Source organism: Psittacula echo, assembly GCF_963264785.1.
Source record: "Psittacula echo genome assembly, chromosome: 31".
Classification (NCBI taxonomy): Eukaryota; Metazoa; Chordata; class Aves; order Psittaciformes; family Psittacidae; genus Psittacula; species Psittacula echo.
Window position 1 is genome coordinate 307,714 of NC_137766.1, and position 25,431 is coordinate 333,144.

General features: G+C 60.3%; 5 protein-coding genes across 10 annotated transcripts; 3 read left to right on the top strand and 2 right to left on the bottom strand.

Moving 5' to 3' along the window:
• Positions 1 to 1,054: 1,054 nt before the first annotated feature.
• On the bottom strand, positions 1,055 to 3,633 carry LOC308231195 (HLA class II histocompatibility antigen, DR alpha chain-like). Its single transcript, XM_080636368.1, has 4 exons — positions 3,418 to 3,633; positions 2,784 to 3,041; positions 2,408 to 2,689; positions 1,055 to 1,814 (listed from the first exon to the last, which is right to left on the bottom strand). Exons 1-4 carry the CDS (start codon positions 3,488 to 3,490, stop codon positions 1,660 to 1,662), a joined length of 768 nt encoding a protein of 255 aa, XP_080492494.1. The 5' UTR covers positions 3,491 to 3,633; the 3' UTR covers positions 1,055 to 1,659.
• On the top strand, positions 3,530 to 7,667 carry LOC308231187 (class II histocompatibility antigen, B-L beta chain-like). 3 transcript variants are annotated; one of them, XM_080636349.1, is made up of 6 exons: positions 3,530 to 4,064; positions 4,809 to 4,832; positions 4,956 to 5,078; positions 6,762 to 7,043; positions 7,137 to 7,355; positions 7,443 to 7,667. In XM_080636349.1, the coding sequence occupies exons 1-5, from the start codon at positions 3,653 to 3,655 to the stop codon at positions 7,304 to 7,306; spliced, it is 1,011 nt and encodes a 336-aa protein (XP_080492475.1). In that variant the 5' UTR covers positions 3,530 to 3,652; the 3' UTR covers positions 7,307 to 7,355; positions 7,443 to 7,667. The 3 variants fall into 3 exon arrangements, with proteins under 3 accessions (XP_080492475.1, XP_080492473.1, XP_080492474.1); XM_080636348.1 differs by having other exon boundaries at positions 3,542 to 4,064; positions 4,809 to 5,078; positions 7,137 to 7,240; positions 7,332 to 7,355; positions 7,443 to 7,636; XM_080636347.1 differs by having other exon boundaries at positions 3,540 to 4,064; positions 4,809 to 5,078; positions 7,443 to 7,638.
• Positions 7,668 to 8,019: 352 nt separating this feature from the next.
• On the bottom strand, positions 8,020 to 16,803 carry BRD2 (bromodomain containing 2). Of its 4 annotated transcripts, none has more exons than XM_080636316.1 (12): positions 15,966 to 16,803; positions 15,009 to 15,309; positions 13,964 to 14,101; positions 13,748 to 13,889; positions 13,462 to 13,670; positions 12,994 to 13,368; positions 12,763 to 12,891; positions 11,852 to 12,106; positions 11,580 to 11,722; positions 10,882 to 11,195; positions 10,033 to 10,155; positions 8,020 to 9,022 (listed from the first exon to the last, which is right to left on the bottom strand). In XM_080636316.1, exons 1-12 carry the CDS (start codon positions 15,992 to 15,994, stop codon positions 8,892 to 8,894), a joined length of 2,289 nt encoding a protein of 762 aa, XP_080492442.1. In that variant the 5' UTR covers positions 15,995 to 16,803; the 3' UTR covers positions 8,020 to 8,891. The 4 variants fall into 4 exon arrangements, with proteins under 4 accessions (XP_080492442.1, XP_080492443.1, XP_080492444.1 ...); XM_080636315.1 differs by having other exon boundaries at positions 8,024 to 9,022; positions 11,580 to 11,761; XM_080636317.1 differs by lacking the exons at positions 15,009 to 15,309; positions 15,966 to 16,803 and adding an exon at positions 14,424 to 14,524 and having other exon boundaries at positions 8,023 to 9,022; positions 11,580 to 11,761.
• Positions 16,804 to 18,931: 2,128 nt separating this feature from the next.
• On the top strand, positions 18,932 to 21,751 carry LOC308231197 (class II histocompatibility antigen, M alpha chain). Its single transcript, XM_080636370.1, has 4 exons — positions 18,932 to 19,315; positions 19,393 to 19,647; positions 20,561 to 20,842; positions 20,929 to 21,751. Exons 1-4 carry the CDS (start codon positions 19,246 to 19,248, stop codon positions 21,060 to 21,062), a joined length of 741 nt encoding a protein of 246 aa, XP_080492496.1. The 5' UTR covers positions 18,932 to 19,245; the 3' UTR covers positions 21,063 to 21,751.
• Positions 21,752 to 23,544: 1,793 nt separating this feature from the next.
• LOC308231155 (class II histocompatibility antigen, M beta 1 chain) lies at positions 23,545 to 25,404 on the top strand (the record flags this gene model as incomplete). Its single annotated transcript, XM_080636294.1, has 3 exons — positions 23,545 to 24,008; positions 24,884 to 25,165; positions 25,253 to 25,404. Exons 1-3 carry the CDS (start codon positions 23,576 to 23,578, stop codon positions 25,402 to 25,404), a joined length of 867 nt encoding a protein of 288 aa, XP_080492420.1. The 5' UTR covers positions 23,545 to 23,575.
• Between the last annotated feature and the right edge of the window lie 27 nt (positions 25,405 to 25,431).

The following is a 25,431-nucleotide window of genomic DNA, read 5'->3' on the forward strand; positions in this document are numbered from 1 at the left end:
CAAGGATTTGATCAAAACCACGCTTTTAAGGGGCAAAACGACGCCAGGGCTGGGTTTTGCCGCTGCCTCCCGCCTTCTGTGTCTATAGCCCTGTCTGCAGGCAGCACTTTGGGTTGAAGAAAGAAAGAACGGGTGTTTTTTGGGTTGGAAAGCAGGGGTTTGAGGGAAAAGGGGTTATTCCCAAACGCATTCACTAGGACAAGGGGGGTTTAATGAGTAGAAGGGGCTGAGCTACCTGCCGTGCATCGAGACCTCCAGAGCCACCGCCGGCACCAGCACCTCTACTGACACCGCTGCTCCCGCCTCCCGCCTTATATAGCGCGGGACCGGACGCGGTCGAATCAACGCGAGGGTCTCAATCAGGTCCGACCTTCCCTGCACGCCCCAGCCCCGGGTGGTGCCGCGGGCTTCAATCAGGTCCGACCCCGCCTCGCTCCGCCTTCGCCCAGCGCCGCTGGGTCCTAAAGCCCGACCGCGGGACGCCGAAGCCCGCAATGGGTTTGGGGTGAAGGGAATTAAACCTTCTCCAGCTCCAACCCCTGCCACATTGAGCTTCTCCTCACCGGACACCCCAAGTCCTTCTCCCCAGGTCTCATCACCACTTTCTGCCCGGCAACCAGTGACACGGCGTCCATGGGGGAGGGAGGAAGCTCCTGGAAACCCCCTATGCACCATTCACACCCATTTCCCCTTTCCTAAGGACACCCAGGAGTATTCTAGAAGGCAAAGAGCAGCTTCCCAGTGACGCTCCCATTGGGATGGCTGGAGTCGAAACCCGTCCCGAAGGGGCTTGACCCATGGGTGCACACAAAGCATCCCCAGCCCCTTTGCAGGCAGCACTTTGGGTTGGAGAAAGAAATAACGGGTGTTTCGGGGTGGAAAGCAGGGCTTTGCAGCACGTTTGATGGAAAAGGGGCAATTCCCAAACGCATTTACTAGGGCAAGGGGGGGCTTAATAATCACAGCGAGTTAATTACACTAAATCAATTACAAGGGGCACTGCCACCTTCAACACAACAGAACAGCAACAAGAGCAGCACCACAACAACTACCGGCGGTGCCACCGCCTCCCGCCTTATATATGGCGGGACCGGACGCGGTCGAATCAACGCGAGGGTCTCAATCAGGTCCGACCTTCCCTGCACGCCCCAGCCTCGGGTGGTGCCGCGGGCTTCAATCAGGTCCGACCCCGCCTCGCTCCGCCTTCGCCCAGCGCCGCTGGGTCCTAAAGCCCGACCGCGGGACGCCGAAGCCCGCAATGGGTTTGGGGTGAAGGGACCTTAAAGCTCCTCCAGCTCCAACCCCTGCCACTGGACCAGGTTGCTCCAACGTGGCCTTGAAGGGAGGGAGCATCCATCCCTTCGTGGGGTTCCTTAGAGAAGAAGAAGCTGGTGGAGAACCCAGGAGCCCCCGAGCTTCACCCAGGAGCTGGGGGTAGGTCCCTGCCCCAGAGATCAACCCCGAGAGTGGCCTCGTGGTGGGATCAACCCCAACCCACTTTATTGCAGTTACCAAGCGGCGCAGGAGAGGAGCAAAGAGGAGGAGGGTGAAGGGCAGTGGGCACCATGGGGAGCTGTGGGGCAGGGCACCCCTCGCCTCCACTTGGGGGTCTGCAAAGGGAAAGGGGTGTGGAGGGGCCGGGTTTGGGGTGCTGAGGCTTCACAAGACCCCCCTGTGGTTGTGGGCGCTGTTCATCTTCATGGCCTTGATGATGAGGATGGTGCCCACCACGATGCCCACGATGCCCACGGCCAAGCCCAGGGCGCACACCAGGGTCTGGGTGGTCTCAGAGGCAGCGGGGGGCACTTTGGGTTCTGCAAAGGGGGGGGGGGGAGAAGAGAGGTGAGGACCCCCCCCATCCAACCGCCCTCGTCCTCGTCCCACTTCCTCTTCTTCCCCTTCCTCTTCCTCATCCCCATCCCACCCTCCTCTTCCTCACCCCCCCATCCAACCTTCCTCACCCCCATCCCTCCTTCTTCTCCTTCACCTTCCTCACCTTCCTATCCAACCTTCCTCTTCTTCATCCCTATCCCACCTTCCTCTTCCTCGTCTTCCTCTTCGTCATCCCAATCCCACCTTCTTCTTTACCTTCCTCTTCCTCCTCTCCATCCCACCTTCCCCTTCCTTATCCCTATCCCATCTTCCTCTTCCTCGTCTTCCTCTTTCTCACCTCCCTATCCCCCCTTCCTCTTCCTCCTCCCTATCCCCCTTCCTCTTCCTCACCTTCCTCTTCCTCATCCCCATCCCATCCTCCTCTTCCTCATCCCCATCCCACCTCCTTCTTCTTCGCCCTCCTCTTCCTCATCCCCATCCCATCCTCCTCTTCCTCACCCCCCGCCATCCAACCTCCCTCATCCCCTTTCCTCTTCCCCTTCCCACCCTCCTCTTCCTCCCTCCCCGTCCTCACCCCACTCCTTCTGGAGCCCGCCGGGGAGCCCCTCGTGCCGCACGCGGCACCCGTAGAGGTCCCCGCGCTGGGGCACGAAGGTCAGGTAGGAGAAGAGCCTGTAGGTGTTGTCCTCCCGCGGGTAGAACACGCTCTCGTAGATGCCTTCGCTCAGGGGCTGCCCGTTCCGCACCCACGACACCGACAGCACCGGCGGCCACATCCTGTCCACGACGCACACCAGCAGGTTGGGCTCCTCCAGCTCCACGCGGTGCTTGGGGAACACCAACACCTCCGGCGGCACTGGGGGGGGCAATGGGGCGGTAAGGATGGAGGTCACTCCGTTGCAGTACCCAAAGCACAGAGGGATGAAGGTGGGGGGGGGAATGGCTCTTACCGATGGTCGCCTGGGACTTGTTGGTGTTGCTGATGGAGATCTCCAGGTTCTGCTTCCCGATGGCCATGTTCTGCAGAGCTCCCTGGGCCTTGAAGCTGGCGAACTTCCCGAACTCCTCCAGGCGCCACACGGTCTCCTTGTCTTCGTGGTCCACGTGGAAGATCTCATCCCCGTCGAAGTCGAACATGAACTCGCTGTCCTGCTGCTCCTTGCTCTCGTCCCGCTGGTAGAACTCGGACTGCGTGATCGTGTTCCCCACTGCGAATAGGAACGGGGCATGGAGCATCCTGAAGGAGCATCCTGAAGGAGCATCCCCAAGGAGCATCCTCAAGGAGCATCCCCAAGGAGCATCCCCAAGGAGCGTCCTCAAGGAGCATCCCCAAGGAGCATCCTCAAGGAGCATCCCCAAGGAGCATCCCCAAGGAGCATCCCCAAGGAGCATCCCCAAGGAGCATCCCCAAGGAGCGTCCCCAAGGAGCACCTCAAGGAGCAGCTCCAAGCCACCCCCTTCCTCTTCCTCCTCCCCTAAGGCTCAATGATGGGCTCCGCGCCCCCACACGCGCTATGGGGCAGCGTGGCCCTCCCAGACCCACAGAATCGGCCGCCTCCCTGTATCCCACCACCTTCCACCCACCTTTCACTGCCGTCGCGCCCCATAGAGCCAAAGGGAGCAGGAGCAGGGCAGCGATTCCCAACCCTCCGGCCATCGCTCCCGTCTCCTGCTGCTCGAAGGGGCGATGCGGGGATGCCAGAGCTTCCCTTTCAGCCCCTGGACCAATCAGAAGCCTCCCCGCTGATGACTCAGCTGTCTCCAGGCAGAGCAGCGGCGCGGGGTTCCCTATGGAGCAGACAGCCCGACGGGCAGCACAATGGGGTCCAAACCCCGACCTGACCCCCCCAGCACCCCACGGAGGGGGGGTTTTGGGGTCCGTGACAGCGCTTTGGGGGCACCGGTACCGGGGAGCCCCAATGGTGGCCGTGGGGGTGATGGCGGCAGCCGGGGGGCGACGGCTTCAACGGGGACCAAGTGTGGACGGGAGCCCCGTCCGCTCCTGTTCTACCCAGCAACGGGTGATGCTGCCCCAGCCTCGATGCTTATTGGTTGCTCCTGGGGCTCCCAGTCCCGGCACGGGGACCCCAGTCCGTGCGATCGCGTTGCTGGGAAGGGGGAGTCCGCTGCGTGCGCGATGGGGACTAGGGGTGCGCTGGGAGCTGCTGGGACCGTGCTGGTGGCGCTGGTGGCACTGGGAGCCCCCCCGGCCCACGGCGAGGAGCTGTCGAGTGAGCGCGGAGCCATGGCGCTGGGGGGCATCGGGGTCTTTGGGGTGTCCTTGGGGTTTCGGGGGGTCTTTGTTGGGTTTTGGGGGTGTTTGGGGGGGTCTTTGTTGGGTGTTGGGGGTCTTTGTTGGGTCTTTGTTGGGTTTTGGGGGTGTTTGGGGGGGTCTTTGTTGGGTTTTTGTTGGGTTTTGGGGGTGTTTGGGGGGGTCTTTGTTGGGTTTTGGGGGTCTTTGTTGGGTCTTTTTGGTACTTCGGGGTTTGGAGGGGTCTTTTTTGGGTCTTTGAGGTTTGGTGGGGGTCTTTGTTGGGTTTTGGGGGTGTTTGGGGGGGTCTTTGTTGGGTTTTGGGGGTGTTTGGGGGGGTCTTTGTTGGGTTTTGGGGGTCTTGGGTATTTGCTGCATTTGCAGGGTCTTTGTTGGGTCTTTGTCGGGCTTTAGGGTTTGGGGGGGTCTTTGTTGGGTCTTTGTGGTTTGGGGGGTGTTTGTTGGTACTTTGGGGTTTGGTGGGGTCTTTATTGGGTCTTTGTTGGGTTTTGGGGGTGTTTGGGGGGGTCTTTGTTGGGTCTTTGTTGCATTTTCAGGGTCTTTGTTGGGCTTTAGGGTTTGGGGGGGTCTTTGGGGGGGTCTTTGTTGGGTCTCTGGGGGCTCTGTCTCCGCGTTCCCCCCTTCTCCTGGCCCCTCCTGTGGCCCCCCAGGATGTGGCGAGGGGGGAAACAGCTCCCCCTGAGCAACCACCCGGCACCAACAGGGATTTTCCAGGAGGCGTTTAAGGGTGAGTGTCACTTCCTCAATGGCACCGAGCGCGTCCGGCTTCTGGTGAGGTGGATCTACAACCGGGAGCAGTACGTGCACTTTGACAGCGACGTGGGGCACTTTGTGGGTGATAACCCCATAGGCGAGTTCCAAGCCAAGCACTTCAACAACAATGAGGAACTTTTGGAGCAGAAAAGGGCTGAGGTGGACACAGTCTGCCGGCACAACTATGGGGTGTTTACCCCTTTCACCGTAGATCGGAAAGGTGAGTCCATGGCGGAACATTGCCCTGAGGAACAGGCCCAAACCAACCGCTTGCACTGCTGGGGCTGTGGTGTGCCCATGGCTGTGGTTGGCGGTGACCACGGTGGTGGTTGGTGGTGACCATGGTGATGGTTGGTTGTGATCATGGTGGTGGTTGGTGGCTTTGCTGCCTTTGTACAACATTGGGTTGCCCCCTGTCAAGTTGATGAACACATTGGGTTGCCCATTATTTGGTTGCCCAGCGTTGGATTGGCCAACACGTTGGGTTGCCCAGCGTTGGGCTGATGAACACATTGGTCTGTACCAACATTGGGTTGACCACCATGGGGTTGATGAATGCATTGGGTTATACAACATTGGGTTGCCCGGTGTTGGGCTGATGAAAGCATTGGGTTGTACAACATTGGGTTGCCCAGCATTGGATTGGCCAACACGCTGGGTTGTCCAGTGTTGGGTTGATGAACACATTGGGTTATCCACCATTGGGTTGCCCACCATTGGGTTGCCAAATGCATTGGGCTGTACAACATTGGGATGGCCCAGTGTGGGGTTGGCCAACACATTGGGTTGCCCAGTGTTGGGCTGATGAACGCATTGGGCTGAACAACATTGGGTTGCCCAATGCATTGGGTTGTCCACCATTGGGTTGCCCAATGCATTGGGTTGCCCACCGTTGGGTTGCCCTCCATTGGGTTGCCCAATGCATTGGGTTGCCCTCCCTTGGGTTGCCCAACACATTGGGTTGTACAACATTGGGTTGCCCTCCATTGGGTTGCCCAACGCATTGAGTTGTCCACCATTGGGTTGCCCAACGCATTGGGTTGCCCTCCCTTGGGTTGCCCAACACATTGGGTTGTACAACATTGGGTTGCCCAACGCGATGGGTTGCCCTCCATTGGGTTGCCCAATGCATTGGGTTGTCCACCATTGGGTTGCCCACCATTGGGTTGCCCTCCATTGGGTTGCCCAACGCATTGGGTTGTCCAACATTGGGTTGCCCAACGCGTTGGGTTGCCCACCATTGGGTTGCCCAATGCATTGGGTTGTACAACATTGGGTTGCCCTCCATTGGGTTGCCCAATGCATTGGGTTGTCCACCATTGGGTTGCCCAATGCATTGGGTTGTACAACATTGGGTTGCCCCCCATTGGGTTGCCCAATGCATTGGGTTGTCCACCATTGGGTTGCCCAATGCATTGGGTTGCCCACCATTGGGTTGCCCTCCATTGGGTTGCCCAACGCATTGGGTTGTCCACCATTGGGTTGCCCAACGCATTGGGTTGTCCACCATTGGGTTGCCCAACGCATTGGGTTGCCCTCCCTTGGGTTGCCCAACACATTGGGTTGTACAACATTGGGTTGCCCAACGCATTGGGTTGTCCACCATTGGGTTGCCCAACGCATTGGGTTGCCCTCCATTGGGTTGCCCAACGCATTGGGTTGTACAACATTGGGTTGCCCTCCATTGGGTTGCCCAACGCATTGGGGTGTCCACCATTGGGTTGCCCAACACATTGGGTTGTACAACATTGGGTTGCCCTCCATTGGGTTGCCCAACACATTGGGTTGTACAACATTGGGTTGCCCTCCCTTGGGTTGCCCAACGCATTGGGTTGTACAACATTGGGTTGCCCACCAGTGGGTTGCCCACCGCATCGGGTGACTGCGGCGCTCTCCCCCGCAGAGCCTCCGACGGTCGAGATCTTCCCGGTGCAGTCGAGCTCGGCGCCGCAGATCAACCGCTTGGCGTGCGCCGTGAGCGACTTCTACCCGGCGCCCATCGAGGTCCGGTGGTTCAAGAACGGGCACGAGGAGGTGGAGCACGTGGTGTCCACCGACGTCATCCAGAACGGCGACTGGACCTACCAAGTGCTGGTGATGCTGGAAACCACCCCGCAGCGCGGTGACACCTACGCCTGCCAGGTGGAACACGTCAGCCTCCAGAAGCCCACCATCGTCCATTGGGGTACGGCCACCACGAACCCATCCGATACCCCTAAAATGAGGTGGGGGGAACCCCAAACTTGACCCCCTACCCCCCCCAATTTTGGTTCTTCAGAGCTGACGGACGGCACCAACGGCAAGCTGCTGACGGGGATCGGGGGCTTCGTGTTGGGGCTCATCTTCATGGTGGTGGGGCTCATCTTCTACATGCGCAAGAAGGTGAATGGGGGGCGCCTTTATGTGGGTTCTCCAGGTTTGGGGGTGCTTTGGGGTGCCCTCGTGTGACACTGACCCCATTTCTGTGTTGCAGGGCACTTACTTCCCCCCGATGCAGGTAATGTCTATGTGTGTGTGTGTGGTCCCCCCCCAACATTGGGGTCACCCCAGCCCCACACTCATCCCCCCTTTTCTCTCCCCACAGGCCAGCTCCTGAGCATCCTCCTGCCCCACAGCACACGCCACCAAGCAGCCTCTGCCCCCCAAGTGTTACCCCACGGCGACCCCCAGTGTCCCCAACATCCCCATGTTTCCCTCCCCAGCCCCACAACTGTGACCCACGGCAGCTTCAGCTCTAATAAAACAGCCCACGCTGCTCCAGCCGCCGTAGTTGGGGGGGCTGTGGGGCAGGGGGGATGACAGAGGGTGTGGGGCAGTGGCATCGCCACAGGGATGGAGCATGAGTGGAGCTCTATGGGGCAGGAAAACCCTGCTATGGGGCAGAATTCCTCCCCTCCCAGCCCCATAGAATCTACCCCACCCCCCAGCCCCACTTTGGGGGCCCCCCAAAAGGTGGGGAGAGGGGGCTCTATGGGGGGGTGCGGAAATCCCATGGGTGGGGGGGAAGGAAATGTGGGTCCCATGGTGGGGGGGGAAGGGGGTAAGGAAGAAATGGGGGGTGGGGCATGGGGGTCCCATGGGGGGAGGGGGAAGTTCCCACGGGTGGGGGAGGGGCTCCAATAATATTTTCTTTATTTACACGTGAAAGAATCCGAAGGTTCCAAACAGGCGTGGGGGGGGGGGGGGGAGGGAGGGGAGGGGGTTGTTGGGGGAGGGGCGAGAGAAAGAGAGGAGGGTGGGGGAGGGGCACGGGGAAAAAAAAAACCAAGAAACCTCAAAATCAAACAAATTCCCCCCCCCCAAGAAAAAAAAAAAATAGAAAATTATACACAAAATTTAAAAAAAACCCAAAGAAACAGCACCCACCCCTCCCCCACCCGGGACATGGGGGAGGGGGGGGAGGGGGGCAAATAAATTAACCCAAAAAAAAGAAACCAAAAAAAAAAAAACCCCCAACACCCCAAAACCCCAGCGCTGGGGGGGGGGGGGGGGGGGGAGGGGTGGAAAATGTTGGGATTTTTTTTTTTTTTTCCCTTCCCGTTTTTAAAAAGATTTTTGAATTTTTTTGGATTTTCGCACTTTTTTTTTCTTCTTAAAAACGCCCCCAATTCCCCTCCCCCCGCCCTTCCCCCCCCCAAAAAAACCCCGAAATTCATGGAAAAAAATAAAATCCAAAGAAAAACCAAACTGAAGAAAAAAAAAAACCACAATAAAATCTGTGGGGAGTGGGGTGGGGGAGGGGCCACCCCATCATGCCCCTCCCCCCCCCAACACCACCTCCCCCCCCCTTAAGTCCATGCGTGTGGGGGAGGGGCTCCCCCTTAACCCCGCCTCCTTGTGGGTGGGGGAGGGGCTGTTTGGGGGGGGGGGAGGGGCTCAGCCCGGTCCCACAGATCCATTTCTGTCCAATCCCATCGCTGGGGGGGGCGGGAAAGGGGGAGGAGGTGGGGGGGGAGGGGGAGGAGAAAAGGAAGGGAGGGGGGAAGGGTGGGGTTGTCTCCCGCTGACGTCATCGATGGCGTCATCATCGGCGTCACCCCGAGTCGGAGTCGCTGGTGTCGGAGGAGGAAGAGGAGGAGGAGGAGCTGCTCGAGTCCGAGCTGGAGCTGGAGGCGCTCAGGCGGGACACGGCCACGTGCTGGGCGGACTCGGCCTTGTCGCTGGCTATGGGGGGGGGGGAAACAGGGGGGTGAGGGCTCTGTCGCGATATGGCACGATAGAAGCCTAGAAAGCCTTCAAAAACCCTGGTAAACGGCCATAAACTGTCGCGATAGTCCCCAGTCGCGATAAGCTATCACGATAGTCCTCGATAATCTACACTAAACCCCAATAAACTCTTCCGATAGTCCACAATCACGATAAACTGTTGCGATAGTCCCCCATAATCTACAATAAACCCCAATAAACTCCTGTGACTATCTCCAATCGTGATAAACTTCGATAAACTGTCACGATAGTCCCCACTAAACTCTTGTGATAGTCCCCAATTGCGATAAACTGTGATAAACTGTCACGATAGTCCCCAATAAACTCTTGCAATAGTCACCAATCACCATAAACTGTGATAAATTATGATAGTCCCCAATAAACCCCACTAAGCTCTTGTAGTAGTTTCCAATCACAATAAACTTTGATAAACTGTCACGATAGTCCCCAATCGTGACAAACTATCACGATAGTCCCCAATAAGCTCTTGTCATAGTCCCCACTGAGTGGTAATCTTGTCCCCGATAAACTGCAGTGAACGCCAATAAAACCATTGCTATAGTCTCCAATCAACTATCGTGATAAACTGGCACGATAGTCCTTGATAAGCTGTGATAAACCCCAATACCACTATGATAGTTGTTCGGAGACTATCGCGATAAACTGTCACGACAGTCCTTGATAAGCTGTGATAAACCCCAGTAAATGGTAGTGATAGTCCCTGATCAACTGTCACGATAGCTCCCACTAAACAGCAATAAACCGTCACAATAAACCCATATAAGCCCCCATACACTACCGTGGTCATTCCCTATCGCCCGTCGTGCCGAACTGTCACGATAACCTCGATAAACTGTGCTAAACTCGCAATAGACCCCAATAAATACCCTTAGTGGGCAATAACCCGCGCTGCACTATCACGACAAGCTGGGATAACCCGCCCGTGACCTATCGCGACAGGCGCTCACCCTTCTTGGGGGGTTTCTTGGCCGAGTTGAGCTGCCCACTGACGTCCTGCAGCCGCTTCTCCAGCTCCCGCTTCTTCTCCAGTGCCAGCTCCTCTTTCGTCTTCCCCACCGGCTTCTTCAAGGCTGGGGAGGGGGACACGGGGTGTTCAAAAGGAACCCCAAAATAGCCCCAAACCACCCCAAAATCCAGCACAGCCCCAAAAACTGAGCACCCAATGGTCAACCAACACCATACCTCCCACCCCAAACAGCCAACCCCGCCGCTCAACCAATGACCAACCTTCAACCAGCCCCCAACCACCCCAAAATACCCAACCCCTCAATGACCAGCAATCAACCAATGGCCAAGAAACCAATCCAACCATCAACCACCCAATGGAAACCCCCCAACTCAACCAGCCCCCCAAGAAACAACCAATGGCCTACACCCAACCAACAGGCAACTCCTCAAACCAACAACCCAATGGCCTGCACTCAGCCAACACCCAGCCCCTCAACCCAACAGCCCAATGGCCTACACCCAACCAACCCAACACCCAACCCCTCAACACAACAGCCTACACCCAACCAATCCAACACCCAGCCCCTCAACCCAACAGCCCAATATCCTAAACCAGACCAAGCCAACACCCAATCCCTCAACCCAACGGCCTACACCAACCAACCCAACCCCTAAATCCAACAGCCCACACCCAACCAATCCTACACCCAACCCCTCAACCCAACAGCCTGCACCCAACCAACCCAACACCCAGCCCCTCAACCCAACGGCCCAATGGCCTACACCCAACCAACCCAACACCCTCAACCCAATGGTCAACCCAAGGCTGCCGTGGGGCCGTGTCTCACTTTCGCTGTAGGGCTTGCGTGGCTTCTTCCGCAGGCAGGACAGGACGTAGCGCTCCAGCTCCCGCAGCGTCGAGGGCTTGAGGGTCTCGAAGTCGATCTCTATCTCCTCCGGGTTGGAATCCCGGAGCGAGGGCTCCCGGGATTGGATGATGTGCACCACACGGCCCAGCTTCTCCCCGGGCAGCTTGTTGATGTCCAGGCTGAGCTGGCGCTTCTCATCGTACGTCATGGGTTTGCTCTCCTCCTCCTCCTCCGAGTCGTAGAGCGCTGATGGCGGCGGCGGCAGCGCCGCTTTCGCCGCCTTCTTTGAGTTCCTGATGGGAGAAACCGCTGCTTGAAACCCACTTTTCCTCCCTAAAAACGAGGGCTTTCCCACCAGAACCAAACCCATTTCTACAAAGCCCCACTCGGTTGCACATAAACCACAAATTCACCCCAAATCCACCCAAATTTTCATGCCTGAAACCCCTTCAGTATCACACAAAACCCCAAATTTGCCCCAAAATCACCAATTTTCCCGCCCGAAAAACATGTTCTCCCTCTAAAATACCCCAATTTTCCCCCGAGCCAATTCAGCAAGTCCAAATTTTTCAAAACACCCCCCAAAAGTTCCAAAATAAGCCCCCAAATCTCATTTTTCCTACCTCAAAAACCCCAATTTCCCCCCAAACCTCCCCATTTCCCCTCCACGTCCTCACCGGGTGCCGCTGCCGGCGGCTCTCCGGGCCCTGCGGAGCTGCGCCTGCCGCAGCCGCGCTTCCTCGTCTCCCCCTTTTTTGTGTTTCTCTGTTTTCTTCTTCTTCTTCTTCTCCCTCTTCCTTTTGGGTTTGGAGACGGGGCCCTGCGAGAGGGCAGCCAACTGCTCGTGGACGGCACGTAACTGCAGGGGGGATGGACACGGGGAGGGGGGGGTGAGGTGGGCACCGGCTCCGGTACGGCTCCGGCACCAGCACTGGCTCCGGTTCCTCACCTGCTCCTGCAGCTCAGCCAAGCGGTTGGCCCGTTCCTCCTCCGAGTCGGAGCTTTCCTCGCTCTCCGAGGAGCTCTCGCTGCTGCTTTCGTCGTCTTCGTCGTCCTCGTCGTCGTCTTCGTCGTCGTCCTCGTCGCTGGAGGATTCTTCCGAGGTGGATTTGGAAAGGGCACCGGGAAGCGGCGCCGACACCGAGGGTGGGCTGGCGGCCTGCGGCTCGTCTGGCATCTTGGCATAGCTGAACTCAAATACGTCCTGGGGGAGGCAGGGATGGGGGTCAGTGGGGCCGGGGTGGGCATCGGGACACCAAAGGGAAACGGGGACACCACAAGGAACCAAGGGGACACTCAAGGGCACCAAGATTGTGTCATATCCCTGGAAATAGGACCAGGAAGACACCAGGATCACACAGGACACCAAGATAAGGTTTTACTGCTTGGGACAGGACACCAGGACCCAAACATCAGTGTCTTGATCTATCCTTAGGGATGAGACATGGGAACAACAGGGATGTGACTGGACATTGGGACAAAGACATCAGGACAGGACACTAGAACAAGAACACCAGACACCAGGGTCAGACCAGACACCAAGATAGGGTCTTATCACTGGGGACAGGATATCTGGACATCAAGACTCAAGTATCATGCTCTTGCTCTATCCTCAGGAATAAGATATCACAACAACAGGGATGGGACTGGACATTGGGATAAAGACATCAGGACCAGATGCTAAAATAAGAGCACAAGACACCAGGAGACTGGGAATGAAACTGGGCACTGGTGTCTTGTCCACAGGGACCAGAGTGGGAGATCAGGACACTGGTGTCTTATCCCTGAAGATAGGACCAGGACACTGGAACCAGACTGGACAATGGGACCAGGGCACTCAAACACCCGACCCCAGCTCACCTGCAGCTTCCGTGCCATGGCCACCACGTCGTGGTCGGGTGGGTTGTACTTGTAACAGTTGGAGAACATCAACCGGACGTCAGCAGCGAACTCCTGCGCGTCGTGGTAATCCCTGTTCTCCATTTTCCGCTATGAGAGGAAAACTGTCAGTGAGAAAAACCTTAAACCTCCCCCAAAACTCCTCAAAACCACCCCAAAACCCTACCCCTGCCTTTCCCCCCAGCCCCACACCTTAATGGTGCTGAGGTCCATGGGGTGCTTGATGATCTCGTGGTAATCATGCAGCCCCAAAGCTGAGGCATCAACGGGTTTGTAGAAGGGCCAAGCGTAGGCCGCGTGCTTCTTGGAGAGCAGCTCCTTGAGGATCCCGTTGCAATATTTGAGCTGCTCCGATAATTTCCCCTTTTTGGAAGTCTGGTGCTGTTGGGAATCCGGTAAATCCTTCCGGGGGGGTTTGATGGGGCGGCCGCTCTCCCGCCGGGCCGGGATTTTGGCTGCTTTGCTTTCCAACAGCGTGGCCGAAGGCGAGGATTCGCCGCCGCTGGTGGCGATGATGGCGGTGGTGGTGGGGGTGGTGGTGTCCGCTTTCCGCTTCACGCCCTTCTTCTGCCCCCCCAAAAACACCCCAAAATAAGGCTGGGGAACAACCCCCCCTTGCAGGACCCACCAGGGGGGCACCCCCAGGGTGCCGGCTCCTACCTTCGCCACGGGTTGGGTGGGTGCTGGCGCAGCCAGGACAGGCGGAGCGGCCGAGTGCAGGGATTTGAGGAGCGGAGCGGTGATCACCGACGGATGGGGAATGTTGACGATGGTGGTTGGGATTTCGGGGCTCGGGGTGTAGACGGCGGCGTGGGACACGGAGGAGACAGCAGGGACTTGCTGAGCGGCGGTGAGGCCCGCTAGGAGGGCTGTAATAGGGTGAGGAACGCTGTTAGGAACCCCCTAAACCAGCTCCTACCACAACAGCCATCGCGGTGAGCGGTACCTGCCGCCCGCGACGCTCCCTTCTTATGGCTGTTCCTGGCCACCGGCACCACGATCTCCTGCTCTTCTGGTGGCATCTGAGCCACCTTCTGCAGGAAGATCTTCTCCAAGGTCTGGGCCATCAACACGATGTCATCCGTGGGCTGGAAGGAGAAGCCCCAAGGGACGTTAGGTTGTGCCGGGGAGGCGATGCTGGTGGCGATGGGGTGGTTCTCACCTTGTTGTAGATGTAGCAATTGGTGAACATGGTGTTGAAGTCCTGCATGCACTCGGCAGCCCCCCAGTAGTAGTTGTTCTCCAAGCGCCGCTTGATCGTCCCCATGTCCATGGGCTGCTTGATGATCTTGTGGTAATCCTAAGGGATAAAGGGACGCGGCACCGATGGTTACGGATGGGGCGGAAGCTCCGGCACCCGGCGCTGAGCTCACACACCAGCTCTCACACAGCACCCAAACGCAGGCAGGGGTGAAGGTGGGGGGGCAACAGGGGTTTGCTCCCTACCCTGAGAGTGCCACCGTCCCCCTACGTGTCCTTTGCCGGGGCGGAAAACCTACGCTATGGGGACAGCTGGATGGAGGCCGGTGTCCGGATGGGCTCGCTGATCCCGGGAAAGGAAAAGGGGAGGGGAAAAAAATCTAAGGAAGAGCAAAAAGAAAGAACCTCCATGGAAAAATTACCTCCGGGCTTTAAATCCTCGAGCGCCACAGGTGAGACACGGGGGGGCTGGCGTTTAATTTTGGGGTCACAAGATGTCTTCTACAAACTCATGGATGGGCATCTGCAAAACGCATTCAGGGCACAAGAGATTAGGTGGGAATGGGGTGGGAAAAGGGGGGGAAACGTCCGGATTTACCTCTAAGAGCGGCTGCGTGGTTGCATCCATGCTTTTTAGGAGGGATAACGGGATAAAAGGGGACACGGCAGCTGCTCGGAGGACGTCCCCAGGATCAGCCCCGACGCCTACAAGGGGCCATGGCGGGGTAGGGGAGGTGTTGGGATGGGATTTGGCGCCTGGAAAACAGGGCAAAACCTCATTGGGAACGGTTTGGGAACGCCGGCGGTGGCACTCTCAGGGTTGGGGGGGACATGAAGGGAGCCAAGAGGGAAAGGAGATGCCACGAGCGGCATCACCGTGTGCCTGACACCCCCTGCCTGCACGCGTGAGGGGCGATGGGGCCACGCATCCATCCACACACGGCTCCATGAGCCCGGACACGCTTCCGCACGCCATCCCGCCCTCCCCATCCGTCGGGCTGCGTTACCGGGAGCCCCAGCTTGACGGCGTCCACCGGTTGCCGAAAGGGCCAAGCAAACTGGTGCTTCCAGAGGGCTTTCATCACCACTTTGTGCAGGTACTGGAGCTGGTTGGTGACCCGACCGGGCTTCTTGGGGTTGGAAACCTCGGGGGGAGGTGGGTTCACCTGCGGGGACGGCAGCGCCGGCACCGAGGCCATGGTGGGGCTCTCGAAGCCCTCGTAGAGGAGGGAGGGTTTGCGGATCCGCTTCCCGGGGGTCGATTCCGTAGCCAGAGCCATGAGCCCGGCGTTGCCCTCCCCTAGAAGCCTGGGAAAGGGGAGCAGAGACAGGGTTAAACCAAACGGCTTGGCCAAAGGAGAAGAAACCACCCCAAAACCATCACCAGGAGGTTGGGTCAATGGGTTCTCAGCACCAGGCTCGGCTCCGGATGCGAATCCGGGTCCCAGGGTGGGATTTGGGGATCAACTTCCTAAGGAACAGGCAACCGGAGCCATGGGCTCGGTGCGGATCCAGCCTCACCCTCAGAAACAAAGGGCATCGGTGCCGGTGTCACCCGGTTGTGCCATTGACACCCACTTGCGCCGGTGTCACCCGGTTGTGCCGGTGTCACCGCTTCTTCCGCTTCCATTGGGATTTACCCATCGTGACAACGCCAAGAAAGCCGACTCACGGCGTGGGTTCGGTGCTGTTGTGACCACCAAGACCCCAAACCCACCCCCGAAGGGACAAGTCACAACACACAACATCTGTATCCATGCCCCATTCCCGATTGACGGGTGAAAACCCAACGGAAAAGCGGGATGAGAGGACCACAAGATCCATGGAAAAACCGAGATCCCCACGACCCCATTCAAACCAACGGCACAGCACCAACAACGCTGCCTACGGGTGCCCGTCACCCCCAGGAACACCGGGTGACAACGACCCCGTTCCCCCCCCATAGCCCCGGTACCGGTACCTACTTGCTCTGGGGGTTCACGTTCTGCAGCATCCCGGCGGCTGCGTGCGAGGCCCGCGGGCCAGGCCCTTCTTCTCCTCCTCCCGCCGCCGCCGTCTCTTCCGACGCCCCCCCCACTTTGCCCGGAGTAACGGGGGGGGGTTTCAACCGGCACCGGCCCGGTGGGGGCCTGCCCCCGTCAGCGCATCACCGGCCAACGGGGAGAGGAGGGGAGGGGGGGGACGAGCCGGGCGTCCTCTCCCCTCTCCCCCCGGGGCACGACGGGCCTCAAGCGGCGGCAGCGGCGGCTCCTCCGGTCGGGAGCATCCAGCAGCCTTCACATGAACGGGCGCGGAGAAAATGGCGGCGGGGACACGGAGAGGGAACGGCTGGAAGCGGAGCGGGGTGTGTGTGTGTGTGGGGAGGGGTCCCCTCTTCGGAGCCCCCCTGCGGGCCCCCAATCCGACGCGATGCGGTCAATATCGGCCTCGCCGCGTCGCGAAGAGCCGGCAGCGCCCGCGGGGAGCGGGGATGAGGACGGCGGCGGCGGTCCCGGAGGCGGATGACAGCGGATGGTACCGGGCGAGTCACCGGCCGGGCTCCATCTTGGCTCCCGGATGAGGAGGGGGGGGATGAGGGCGGGAGCGCGGGTTGAAGGGGAGGGCCCCTCACCGCTGGCCGCAGGCAGGGGTCGCTACGGAGGCCGGGGAGGGTCCGGCGGAGCCCTCCGGGAGCGGCGGAGGCGGGGGCTGGGCCGCCCGGCGGAGGATGGATCCGGATTGGGGCCGCCCCCCGCGCGCACCGGGCCCGACCCGCTCCCTGCTCCGTCCCAGCGAAATGGCGCCGCTCGGCCTGCCCCCGGCCGCCCTTATATAGACACGAGCCGGCCCCTCATTGGGCGGCGGCGCCGCTGACATCACCACCCCCGCCCCTCCCCGCCCCGCCGCGGCCTCATTGGGCGGAGGCGCGCCCCGCGCCGCGCCGCGATTGGGCGAGCGGCACGCCCGTCAACACCGCCGCGCCCCGCCCCTCCCGCCCTTCCGCCCGGCCACTCACCCGGCGGAGCGGGCGGTGTCGCCGCTCATTGGCCAGCGCCCGCGTCCCTCGCGACGGGATTGGCCGAGGGGTCACGAAGGGGCGGGACCGGCGGGCGGAAGCGGCCGTTGGCGGCCGTTGTCTGTGTGTGAGGGGAAGAAGCGCCGCCGCCATCTTGCGCGGCCGCGGCGGCACCGGGCGGACAATGAGCGCCGCGCTCCGGGGCAAGCCCCGGGCACCCCCGGGCACAGCGGGGACCCCCACACCCGCCCTCACCCCCTCTTGCCTGGTCCCTTGCAGCCCCGCGCGCTTCTCGCCTTCTCCCCCCCCCCCCTACGTTCCCCGGGCTCCCCTCCGCGCCCACCGGGCCCTAGGGCCGCGCAGGCAACACCGAGCCCCCGTTATGCCCCTCAGCAAGGGGACAACCCCCACGAACACGGCGCTGCTGCGGCCGCCAGCGCCGGGAAAGGGCCTCATCCGCGGGTGAGGCCGGATCCGACGGCTCCTTCCTCTTCCCCCCCTCCACCGCCTCCACCGTGAGGGGCCCACGGCGGCGCCGGGACCCCCGCAGGGGCTCGGGGGCAGCCCCGAACCCCTTCCCCCTATGGGGCAGAGCCGCTTTTCCCCCCTTGTCTCCCTCCGCGGCCTCGCAGGACACGGCTGGGTCCCTGCCCCCTCCCCCCCCCCCCCGGCCGTGACACAGCACTTGGGGCCCTGCCCGCCGCCCCCGCGCGAACACCCAAACATGGCGCTTTTCGCCCCAAAACCGCCGCCTCTCGCGTCACCGCCGCTCTCGCCGCCCATTGGCCCGCTGCGATGACGCGAGGGGGCAGGACCACCCCCCCCGTACCCCCCAATCCCCAATGAAGGGGGGGGGAGAACGAGGTCTTTCCCACACACACCCCCCATCACTCACCTGAGCCGTCCCCCTCATGGGGCCGCGGCCCCCCCCGGCCCCTCTTCTTCCCCCCCCACCCCAAAAAACCCCGTTTTGGGGCAAAAAAAGCAGCTTCAAAAGCCCCAAAACCCCCCATCCTGGGGCAAGAAAAGGGAGCCGCGCGCGACGTCACCCGCGCCCTGATTGGCTCCCCGCCGTCACGTGGCGCCCCCGCGGCTCCCACGGCCCCATTCATCACCCCCCTCCCCCCCCCATTCACCCCACGGGGGCCGTCGCGGCTCCTCAGGGTCCTAACGCCGGCCCTGCGGGAGGTGATTGGGGGGGCACCCACACACAGACAGCGATAACGGTGGTACCCGGGGGGGGGCACCCATGGGGGTCCCAAGCAGGGGGGGCACTCATGTGGGGGTTTGTATGGGGGGGGTCAGGTATGATGGGAACACCCCTAAAAGTGGGGGAAAGGGGGTTGCAGCAGCGCCCTGCAGCCACTCGGGGCGTGCGGCTCCTGGGCACGCTGCTATGGGGGTGCAGTGAGTGCAGTGCACGGTACTATAGGGGTGCAGTGGGTGCTGCTAAGGGGTGCCAAGGGATGCAGTGGTGCTGCTATGGGGGTGCAATGCATGCTGATAAAGGGGTGCAGAGCAGGTTGCTATGGGGTACAAGGGGATGCAGTGGGTGCAGCGCACGCTACTATAGGGGTGCAGTGAGTGCTGCTGAAGGGGTGCTAAGGGATGCAGTGGTGGTGCTATGGGGTTTAAGGAGGTGCAGGGGATGCAGTGGTGCTGCTATGGGGTGCAAAGAGGTGCGGGGAGTGCAGTGGTGCTGCTATGGGGGTGCAGTGCACGCTGATAAAGGGGTGCAGAGCAGGCTGCTATGGGGTACAAGGGGATGCAGTGATGCTGCTTTGGGGTACAAGGGGATGCAGTGATGCTGCTTTGGGGTACAAAAGGATGCAGTGATGCTCCTATGAGGGTGCAGTGCACGCCGATAACGGGGTGCAGTTCACGTTGCTATGGGCTACCCGGGGGTGCAGTGGATGCAGTGCACGCTGCTACAGGGGTGCAGTGGGTGCTGCTAAGGGGGTGCAGTGCATGCAGCGGGGCGTTGCAGCGAGCGCTTTGCCCCCCATAACCCCCCGCAGCATCAACGCTCAGTGTGAGGCTGTGGGGTCATAGAGCAGGGGTGCCCCCTAATTAACAGCGCTTGTTAATGAGCCGGGAGCGGGTCCGGGGTTCCCGCTGTCCCCAGCGCTGTCACAGCACCGGAGCGGCCCCGCGGGCTCTTCTCCCCAGTGACAAGTGACGCAAGCGCAGCGCCGGCCGCCTATTGGCGGAGAGGCCGGCACCCGGTAGCACCGCGGGGTCCCATAGCGATGGGTGCTGAGGCCGTGCTGGTGGCCGCGGGGTGTCTCTGGGTGGCCCTGGGGGCCGCGGGCACCGATGGTGAGAGATCGGGGGGGGGGACATCAATGCAAGGGGGTCCCCTCCTTGTCCCCATCCCTGTCCCCTTCTCCCTATAGAGCCCCAGGTCCTGTCCGAGGTCCTCTTCTGCCAACCGGATGAGCCCTTGCTGGGTCTGGCGGTGACTCTGGGCACGGAGCAGCTCTTCTGGTTCAACTTCTCGGGCTTGTCCTGGATCCAGCGCGTCCCGGAGCTGCCACCGGAGCCACCGGAGCTGGAGCCACTGGAGCTGGTCCTGAAGGATGCGGATTTCTGCCAGCATCTGCTCCTCATCCTCACCAACATCGCCAGCGGGCAACTGGCTCAGGCCAGGGGTACGGGGGGCATCATGGTTGGCGTGGTCGTGGTGATCATCGTGGTCGTTATGGTTGTGATAGGTCATCATGGTTATTGTGGTCGTGGTGGGCACCGTGATCGTGGTGATCGTCATGGTCGTTATGGTTGTGATAGGTCATCGTGGTCATTGGGGTCATGGTGGGCACCATGGTCATGGTAATTGGCGTGGGGATGGCGTCGTCATCATGGTCACAGTGGGGATGGTGTGGTGAGGTGGTCACCATGGTCATGCTGATGGTGATCATCATGGTAGTTATGGTTATGATAGGTCATCATGGTCATTGTGGTTATGGTGGGTCAAGGTGGTCATTGTGGTCACGGTGGTCAGCATGGTCGGCATGGTCATGGTGACTGTGATCACTGTGGTCGACATGGCCATGGTCATTGTGGTTATGGTGGGTCAAGGTGGTCATTGTGGTTATGGTGGTCATCATGGTCATGGTGATCATCCTGGTCATGGTGGTCATCATGATTGGCATGGTTGTGGTGACTGTAGTGATCACTGTGGTCATCATGGCCATGGTGGTCACTATGGTCATTGTGGTTACGGTGGGTCAACACGGTCATCATGGTCATGATGGTCATTGTGGTTATGGTGGGTCAACGTGTTCATCATGGCCATGGTGGTTCCTGTGGTCATGGTGGCTCTACATGGTCATCATGGTCACTGTGGTCATTGTGGTTGGCATGGTCATGGTGGTCATTGTGGGACCATGGTCGAGGGGACACTGATTTTGTCCCTGTTGCTTTTGGAGGCTGATTTTGGGCTGTGAAAGGGCCAGTTTGGGACATTTCATAGGGAGGGTTTGGAGACGTGGGACGAGGTTGCCTTGAGGTGACCCCAAACCTCCCACCCAACCCAAGTCCCCCTTTGCCCTCATCCCACCCCAGGGATCCCGGTGGCCAAACTCTTCCCATCTCAACCGCCGGCCTTGGGCAAGCCCACCACCTTGGTGTGCCTGGTGGAGAACATCTTCCCCCCCGCGGTGGACATCACCTGGAGGGTGGACGACGTCCCCGTCACCCACGGCGTCACCCACACCGACTACACCGCGACGGACATCGTCTCCTTCATCCGCTTCTCCTACCTCCAGGTGACCCCCAGCACCGGGGCCACCTACAGCTGCGTTGTCACCAGCCAGGGCCTCAACAGATCCACGGTGGCCTATTGGGGTGAGCACGGTGACAACAATGGGGGGACCGTGGGGACAACCAAGGCTCGGTTGTTCCTATCCCATTGTTGTTGTCCCCCGTTGTAGTGGCGCAGGACACGGAGGACACCACGACGTTGTGGACGGCGCTGTGCGGCGCTGCCATGGCCTTGGGCATCGCCTTGGCTCTGATGGGCATTACCATGATGGTGGTGGCATGGCGGAGCAGGACGGGAGGGTGACGGGTGTCACCTTGTGCCATCGACACAACCCTCAGTGGTGGCGGTGGTGGTGGCTCCGGTTGTCTCCATTCAGCATTAAACCCCTTTTGTCTGTGGCCCTGTTAGCCGCTGTGGTGGTGGCTTCTCCGATGGCTGATATAGGGTTGAGCTACACATACACCCCCTCAAAGATGAGGTTCCTCAGCACCGTGCTTCAGTTTCCCCATTGTGGCCATGGTGGTGGCTTCTCCAATGGCTGATACAAGGGTTCAACCCCTACAGAGTCACCCCCAGTGTCCCTGCAGGTCCTGAGTGCAGGGACGCAGCACCCACCTCATTTAGGGGTGGCCCAGGTTCATCTATTGGTGTCTGATGGGTCTTATCCTGCTCCTGGTCTCCAGCCTTGTCCTTGTCCTGCTTTTGGTCCTGGTTCTGATGTGGGTCCTGGTCCCAATTCTGGTCCTGGTCCTGGTGTCAATTCTTGTCCTGATCCCTGGTCCTGGTTCTGCTCCTGGTCCTGGTTCTGATGTGGGTCCTGGTCCCAGTTCTGGTCCTGGTCCTGGTCCCCAGCCTGGATCTGGTCCTGGTCCCAGTTCTGGTCCTGATCCCTGGTCCTGGTTCTGCTCTTGGTCCTGGTCCCGGTTCTGATGTGTGTCCTGGTCCCAGTTCTGGATCCAGCCCTTGTCCTACTCTTAGTTCTGGTCCTGGTCCCCAACCTGGATCTGGTCTCTGGTCCTGGATCTGCTCCTGGTCCGGATCCTGCTCCTGGTCCCAGTCCCAATCCCGGCCCCATTCCCCATCCCCATCCCGCTTCCTCCTTGTCCCCCCGATCTCCATCACCCCCAGTAGAGACCCCGGCTTTGGGGGGGGTCAAAGCAGGGTCCAAAGGACCGGTGCCCCCCCCCCGGTGCTGGGGACACCGCGCGTAACGCGATGTCTCTACCGTGGCTGCCGCCAGCATCTTCTGCCCTGGCAACTGATGACGCGCATCCAACGCGGGCGCTCATTGGCTGCTCCAAAGATGGGTCACTCCCCTTGCCCAGTGACCCACGGATGTGGGGCAGGGCCCGAGAGGGGGCTGAAGGCACCCGGCAGGACCCAGAGATGCTGCTGCTGGTGCTGGGGCTCGTGCTGGGGGGCCAGGGGGCAGGTGGGGGCCGGAAGAGGAGGATTTGGGGGTGATCGGCGAGGGGGGTCAGGACTATGGGACATTGGGGATGGTGGGGGGGGGCTCGGCCCTATGGGATGTTCGGGATGGTTTGGGGGGGCTCAGCCCTATGGGACATTGGGGGAGGTTTGGGGCGGGCTCGGCCCTATGGGACGTTGTGGATGGTTTGGGGGGGCTCGGCCCTATGGGACATTGGAGGCGGTTTTGGGGGGCTTGGCCCTATGGGACGTTGGGGATGGTTTGGGGGGGCTCAGCCCTATGGGACATCGGGGATGGGTTGGGGGGTTCAGCCCTGGGGGTCCCCAAGTGATGATTTCAGGGGGCTGGAGGGGTTGGGATTGATGGGGAGATGGGAATGGGGATGGATGGAGGGATAGGGATGGATGGAGATGCATTGGGATGCATGGATGGAGGGACGGGGATGCAGGGAGGTGCATTGGGATGCATGGATGGAGGTACATTGGGATGCATGGAGGTGCATTGGGATGCAGGGAGGTGCATTGGGATGCATGGATGGAGGTACATTGGGATGCATGGAGGTGCATTGGGATGCAGGGAGGTGCATTGGGATGCAGGGAGGTGCATTGGGATGCAGGGAGGTGCATTGGGATGCATGGATGGAGGTGCATTGGGATGCAGGAAGGTGCATTGGGATGCATGGATGGAGGTGCCTTGGGATGCAGGGAGGTGCATTGGGATGCATGGATGGAGGTGCATTGGGATGCAGGGAGGTGCATTGGGATGCATGGATGGAGGTGCATTGGGATGCAGGAAGGTGCATTGGGATGCATGGATGGAGGTGCCTTGGGATGCAGGGAGGTGCATTGGGATGATGGAGGTGCATTGGGATGCATGGATGGAGGTGCATTGGGATGCAGGGAGGTGCATTGGGATGCATGGATGGAGGTGCATTGGGATGCAGGGAGGTGCATTGGGATGCATGGATGGAGGTGCATTGGGATGATGGAGGTGCATTGGGATGATGGAGGTGCATTGGGATGCAGGGAGGTGCATTGGGATGATGGAGGTGCATTGGGATGCAGGGAGGTGCATTGGGATGCAGGGAGGTGCATTGGGATGCATGGATGGAGGTGCATTGGGATGATGGAGGTGCATTGGGATGATGGAGGTGCATTGGGATGCAGGGAGGTGCGTTGGGATGCAGGGAGGTGCGTTGGGATGCAGGGAGGTGCGTTGGGATGAATGGATGGAGGTGCATTGGGATGCAGGGAGGTGCATTGGGATGCAGGGAGGTGCATTGGGATGCATGGATGGAGGTGCATTGGGATGATGGAGGTGCATTGGGATGCAGGGAGGTGCATTGGGATGCAGGGAGGTGCGTTGGGATGCAGGGAGGCGCGTTGGGATGAATGGATGGAGGTGCATTGGGATGCAGGGAGGTGCATTGGGATGCAGGGAGGTGCATTGGGATGCATGGATGGAGGTGCATTGGGATGCACGCATGGAGGTGGGGGAGCTGCAGGCAGAGCTCACCCCCTGGAGCTGCCCCCGTGTCCCCTCCGCAGCCGCCTTCGTGGTGCAGCTCTGGGGTTCCTGCACTCTGGGTCCCAACGGCTCCGTCCCCAGCTTCACGCTGGGCTTCAACGGGGTCCCCCTGGTGTGTTCTGATCCCGGTGCCTCTGGCCACACCGTGCCCTGCACCGTGGGGATGCTCGCAGGCATCGCTGAGGTCGTCGCCCAGTCGCTGAGCCAGGACCTGGCCTGGATACAGAGGATGCAGCAGAGGGAGCACGCCTGTGCCCGCCTGCAGCCCCACAGCATCAGCGGCCTGGGCAGCGGTGGGTGTGGGGGGACAGGGGTGGTCAATGGGGACAGTCAATGGGGATGGTCAATGGGGATGTCAATGGCGATGTCAATGGGCGTGGTCAACAGGGATGGTCAACAGGGATGGTCAATGGGGACGGTCAGTGGGGATGGTCAATGGGAATGGTCAGTGGGGATGGTCAGTGGGGAGGGTCAGTGGGGAGGGTCAGTGGGGAGGGTCAGTGGGGATGTCAGTGGCGCTGGTCAATGGGGACATTGAATGGGAATGGTCAGTGGGGATGGTCAATGTGGAGGGTCAATGGGGAGGGTCAGTGGGGAGGGTCAGTGGGGATGTCAATGGCGCTGGTCAATGGGGACATTGAATGGGGATGGTCAGTGGGGATGGTCAATGGGGCTGGTCAATGGGGCCAGTCAATGTGGATAGTCAATGGGGATGATCAATGGGGCCGGTCAATGGGGATGGTCAATGGGTACAGTCAATGGGGATGGTCAATGGGTACAGTCAATGGGGATGGTCAATGGGGATGATCAATGGGGATGGTCAATGGGGATAGTCAATGTGGATAGTCAATGGGGATGATCAATGGGGCCGGTCAATGGGGATGGTCAATGGGGCCAGTCAATGTGGATAGTCAATGGGGATGATCAATGGGGATGGTCAATGGGGATAGTCAATGGGGATGGTCAATGGGGACGGTCAATGGGGACGGTCAATGGGGACGGTCAATGGGGCCGGTCAATGGGGATGATCAATGGGGATGGTCAATGGGGATGGTCAATGAGACCGGTCAATGGGGATGATCAATGGGGATGATCAGTGAGGATGGTCAATGAGGCCAGTCAATGGGGCAAGTCAATGGGGCTGGTCAATGTCCTCCCTTCCCCACAGCCCCCCCCCAGGTCCGCATCACCTCCTCGTCCTCCAACGACCCCTCGGTCCCGGTGCTCCTCACGTGCCACGTGTGGGGCTTCTTCCCCCCGGACATCACCGTCCTTTGGCTGCACAACGGGGACCTCGTGACCCCCGGTGACGAACCCCCCCCCGTTGTCCCCAATGGGGACCTCACCTACCAAACCCAGCTCACCCTCAGGGTGGCCCCGGCGCATGGGGACACCTTCACCTGCTCTGTGCAGCACCAGACCCTGGACCAGCCCCTCTTGGTGGATTGGGGTGAGAAGGGGGTGGCCCCCTTTTCCTTGTCACCCCAATGGGGGGGGTGACATCAGCTCACGGTGTTGTGTCCCCCCCCATCTCCAGGTCATGGGTTGTCCCCTGCGCTGCTGGTGAAGGTGGTAGCGTCCACCGTGGTGATGGTGTTGGGGATCGGGGTCTTTGCCATTGGGCTCCATTGCTACCGGGCACGGGCACCGGGTGAGACCATGGGGACAGGGATAGTGCCTTGGGGGTGACACGGACCCTCCTCACTCCCCCCCCCC

What these genes read in the sequence shown, in the direction of transcription:
- LOC308231187 (XM_080636347.1), top strand. Translation starts at nt 3,653, where the DNA reads ATGGGGTCCAAACCCCGACCTGACCCCCCCAGCACCCCACGGAGGGGG. An exon ending in CCACGGCGAGGAGCTGTCGA is followed by an intron (nt 4,065 to 4,808) that starts GTGAGCGCGGAG and finishes CGGCACCAACAG; the next exon opens with GGATTTTCCAGGAGGCGTTT. An exon ending in GCCCACCATCGTCCATTGGG is followed by an intron (nt 7,044 to 7,136) that starts GTACGGCCACCA and finishes TTGGTTCTTCAG; the next exon opens with AGCTGACGGACGGCACCAAC.
- LOC308231197 (XM_080636370.1), top strand. Translation starts at nt 19,246, where the DNA reads ATGGGTGCTGAGGCCGTGCTGGTGGCCGCGGGGTGTCTCTGGGTGGCC. An exon ending in GGGGGCCGCGGGCACCGATG is followed by an intron (nt 19,316 to 19,392) that starts GTGAGAGATCGG and finishes TTCTCCCTATAG; the next exon opens with AGCCCCAGGTCCTGTCCGAG. An exon ending in ATCCACGGTGGCCTATTGGG is followed by an intron (nt 20,843 to 20,928) that starts GTGAGCACGGTG and finishes CCCCCGTTGTAG; the next exon opens with TGGCGCAGGACACGGAGGAC.
- LOC308231195 (XM_080636368.1), bottom strand. Translation starts at nt 3,490, where the DNA reads ATGGCCGGAGGGTTGGGAATCGCTGCCCTGCTCCTGCTCCCTTTGGCT. An exon ending in GGGCGCGACGGCAGTGAAAG is followed by an intron (nt 3,042 to 3,417) that starts GTGGGTGGAAGG and finishes TCCTATTCGCAG; the next exon opens with TGGGGAACACGATCACGCAG. An exon ending in CGGGCTCCAGAAGGAGTGGG is followed by an intron (nt 1,815 to 2,407) that starts GTGAGGACGGGG and finishes CCCCCTTTGCAG; the next exon opens with AACCCAAAGTGCCCCCCGCT.
- BRD2 (XM_080636315.1), bottom strand. Translation starts at nt 15,994, where the DNA reads ATGCTGCAGAACGTGAACCCCCAGAGCAA. An exon ending in AACGTGAACCCCCAGAGCAA is followed by an intron (nt 15,310 to 15,965) that starts GTAGGTACCGGT and finishes CCCCTTTCCCAG; the next exon opens with GCTTCTAGGGGAGGGCAACG. An exon ending in GCCGCCGGCAGCGGCACCCG is followed by an intron (nt 11,196 to 11,579) that starts GTGAGGACGTGG and finishes TTCTCCCATCAG; the next exon opens with GAACTCAAAGAAGGCGGCGA.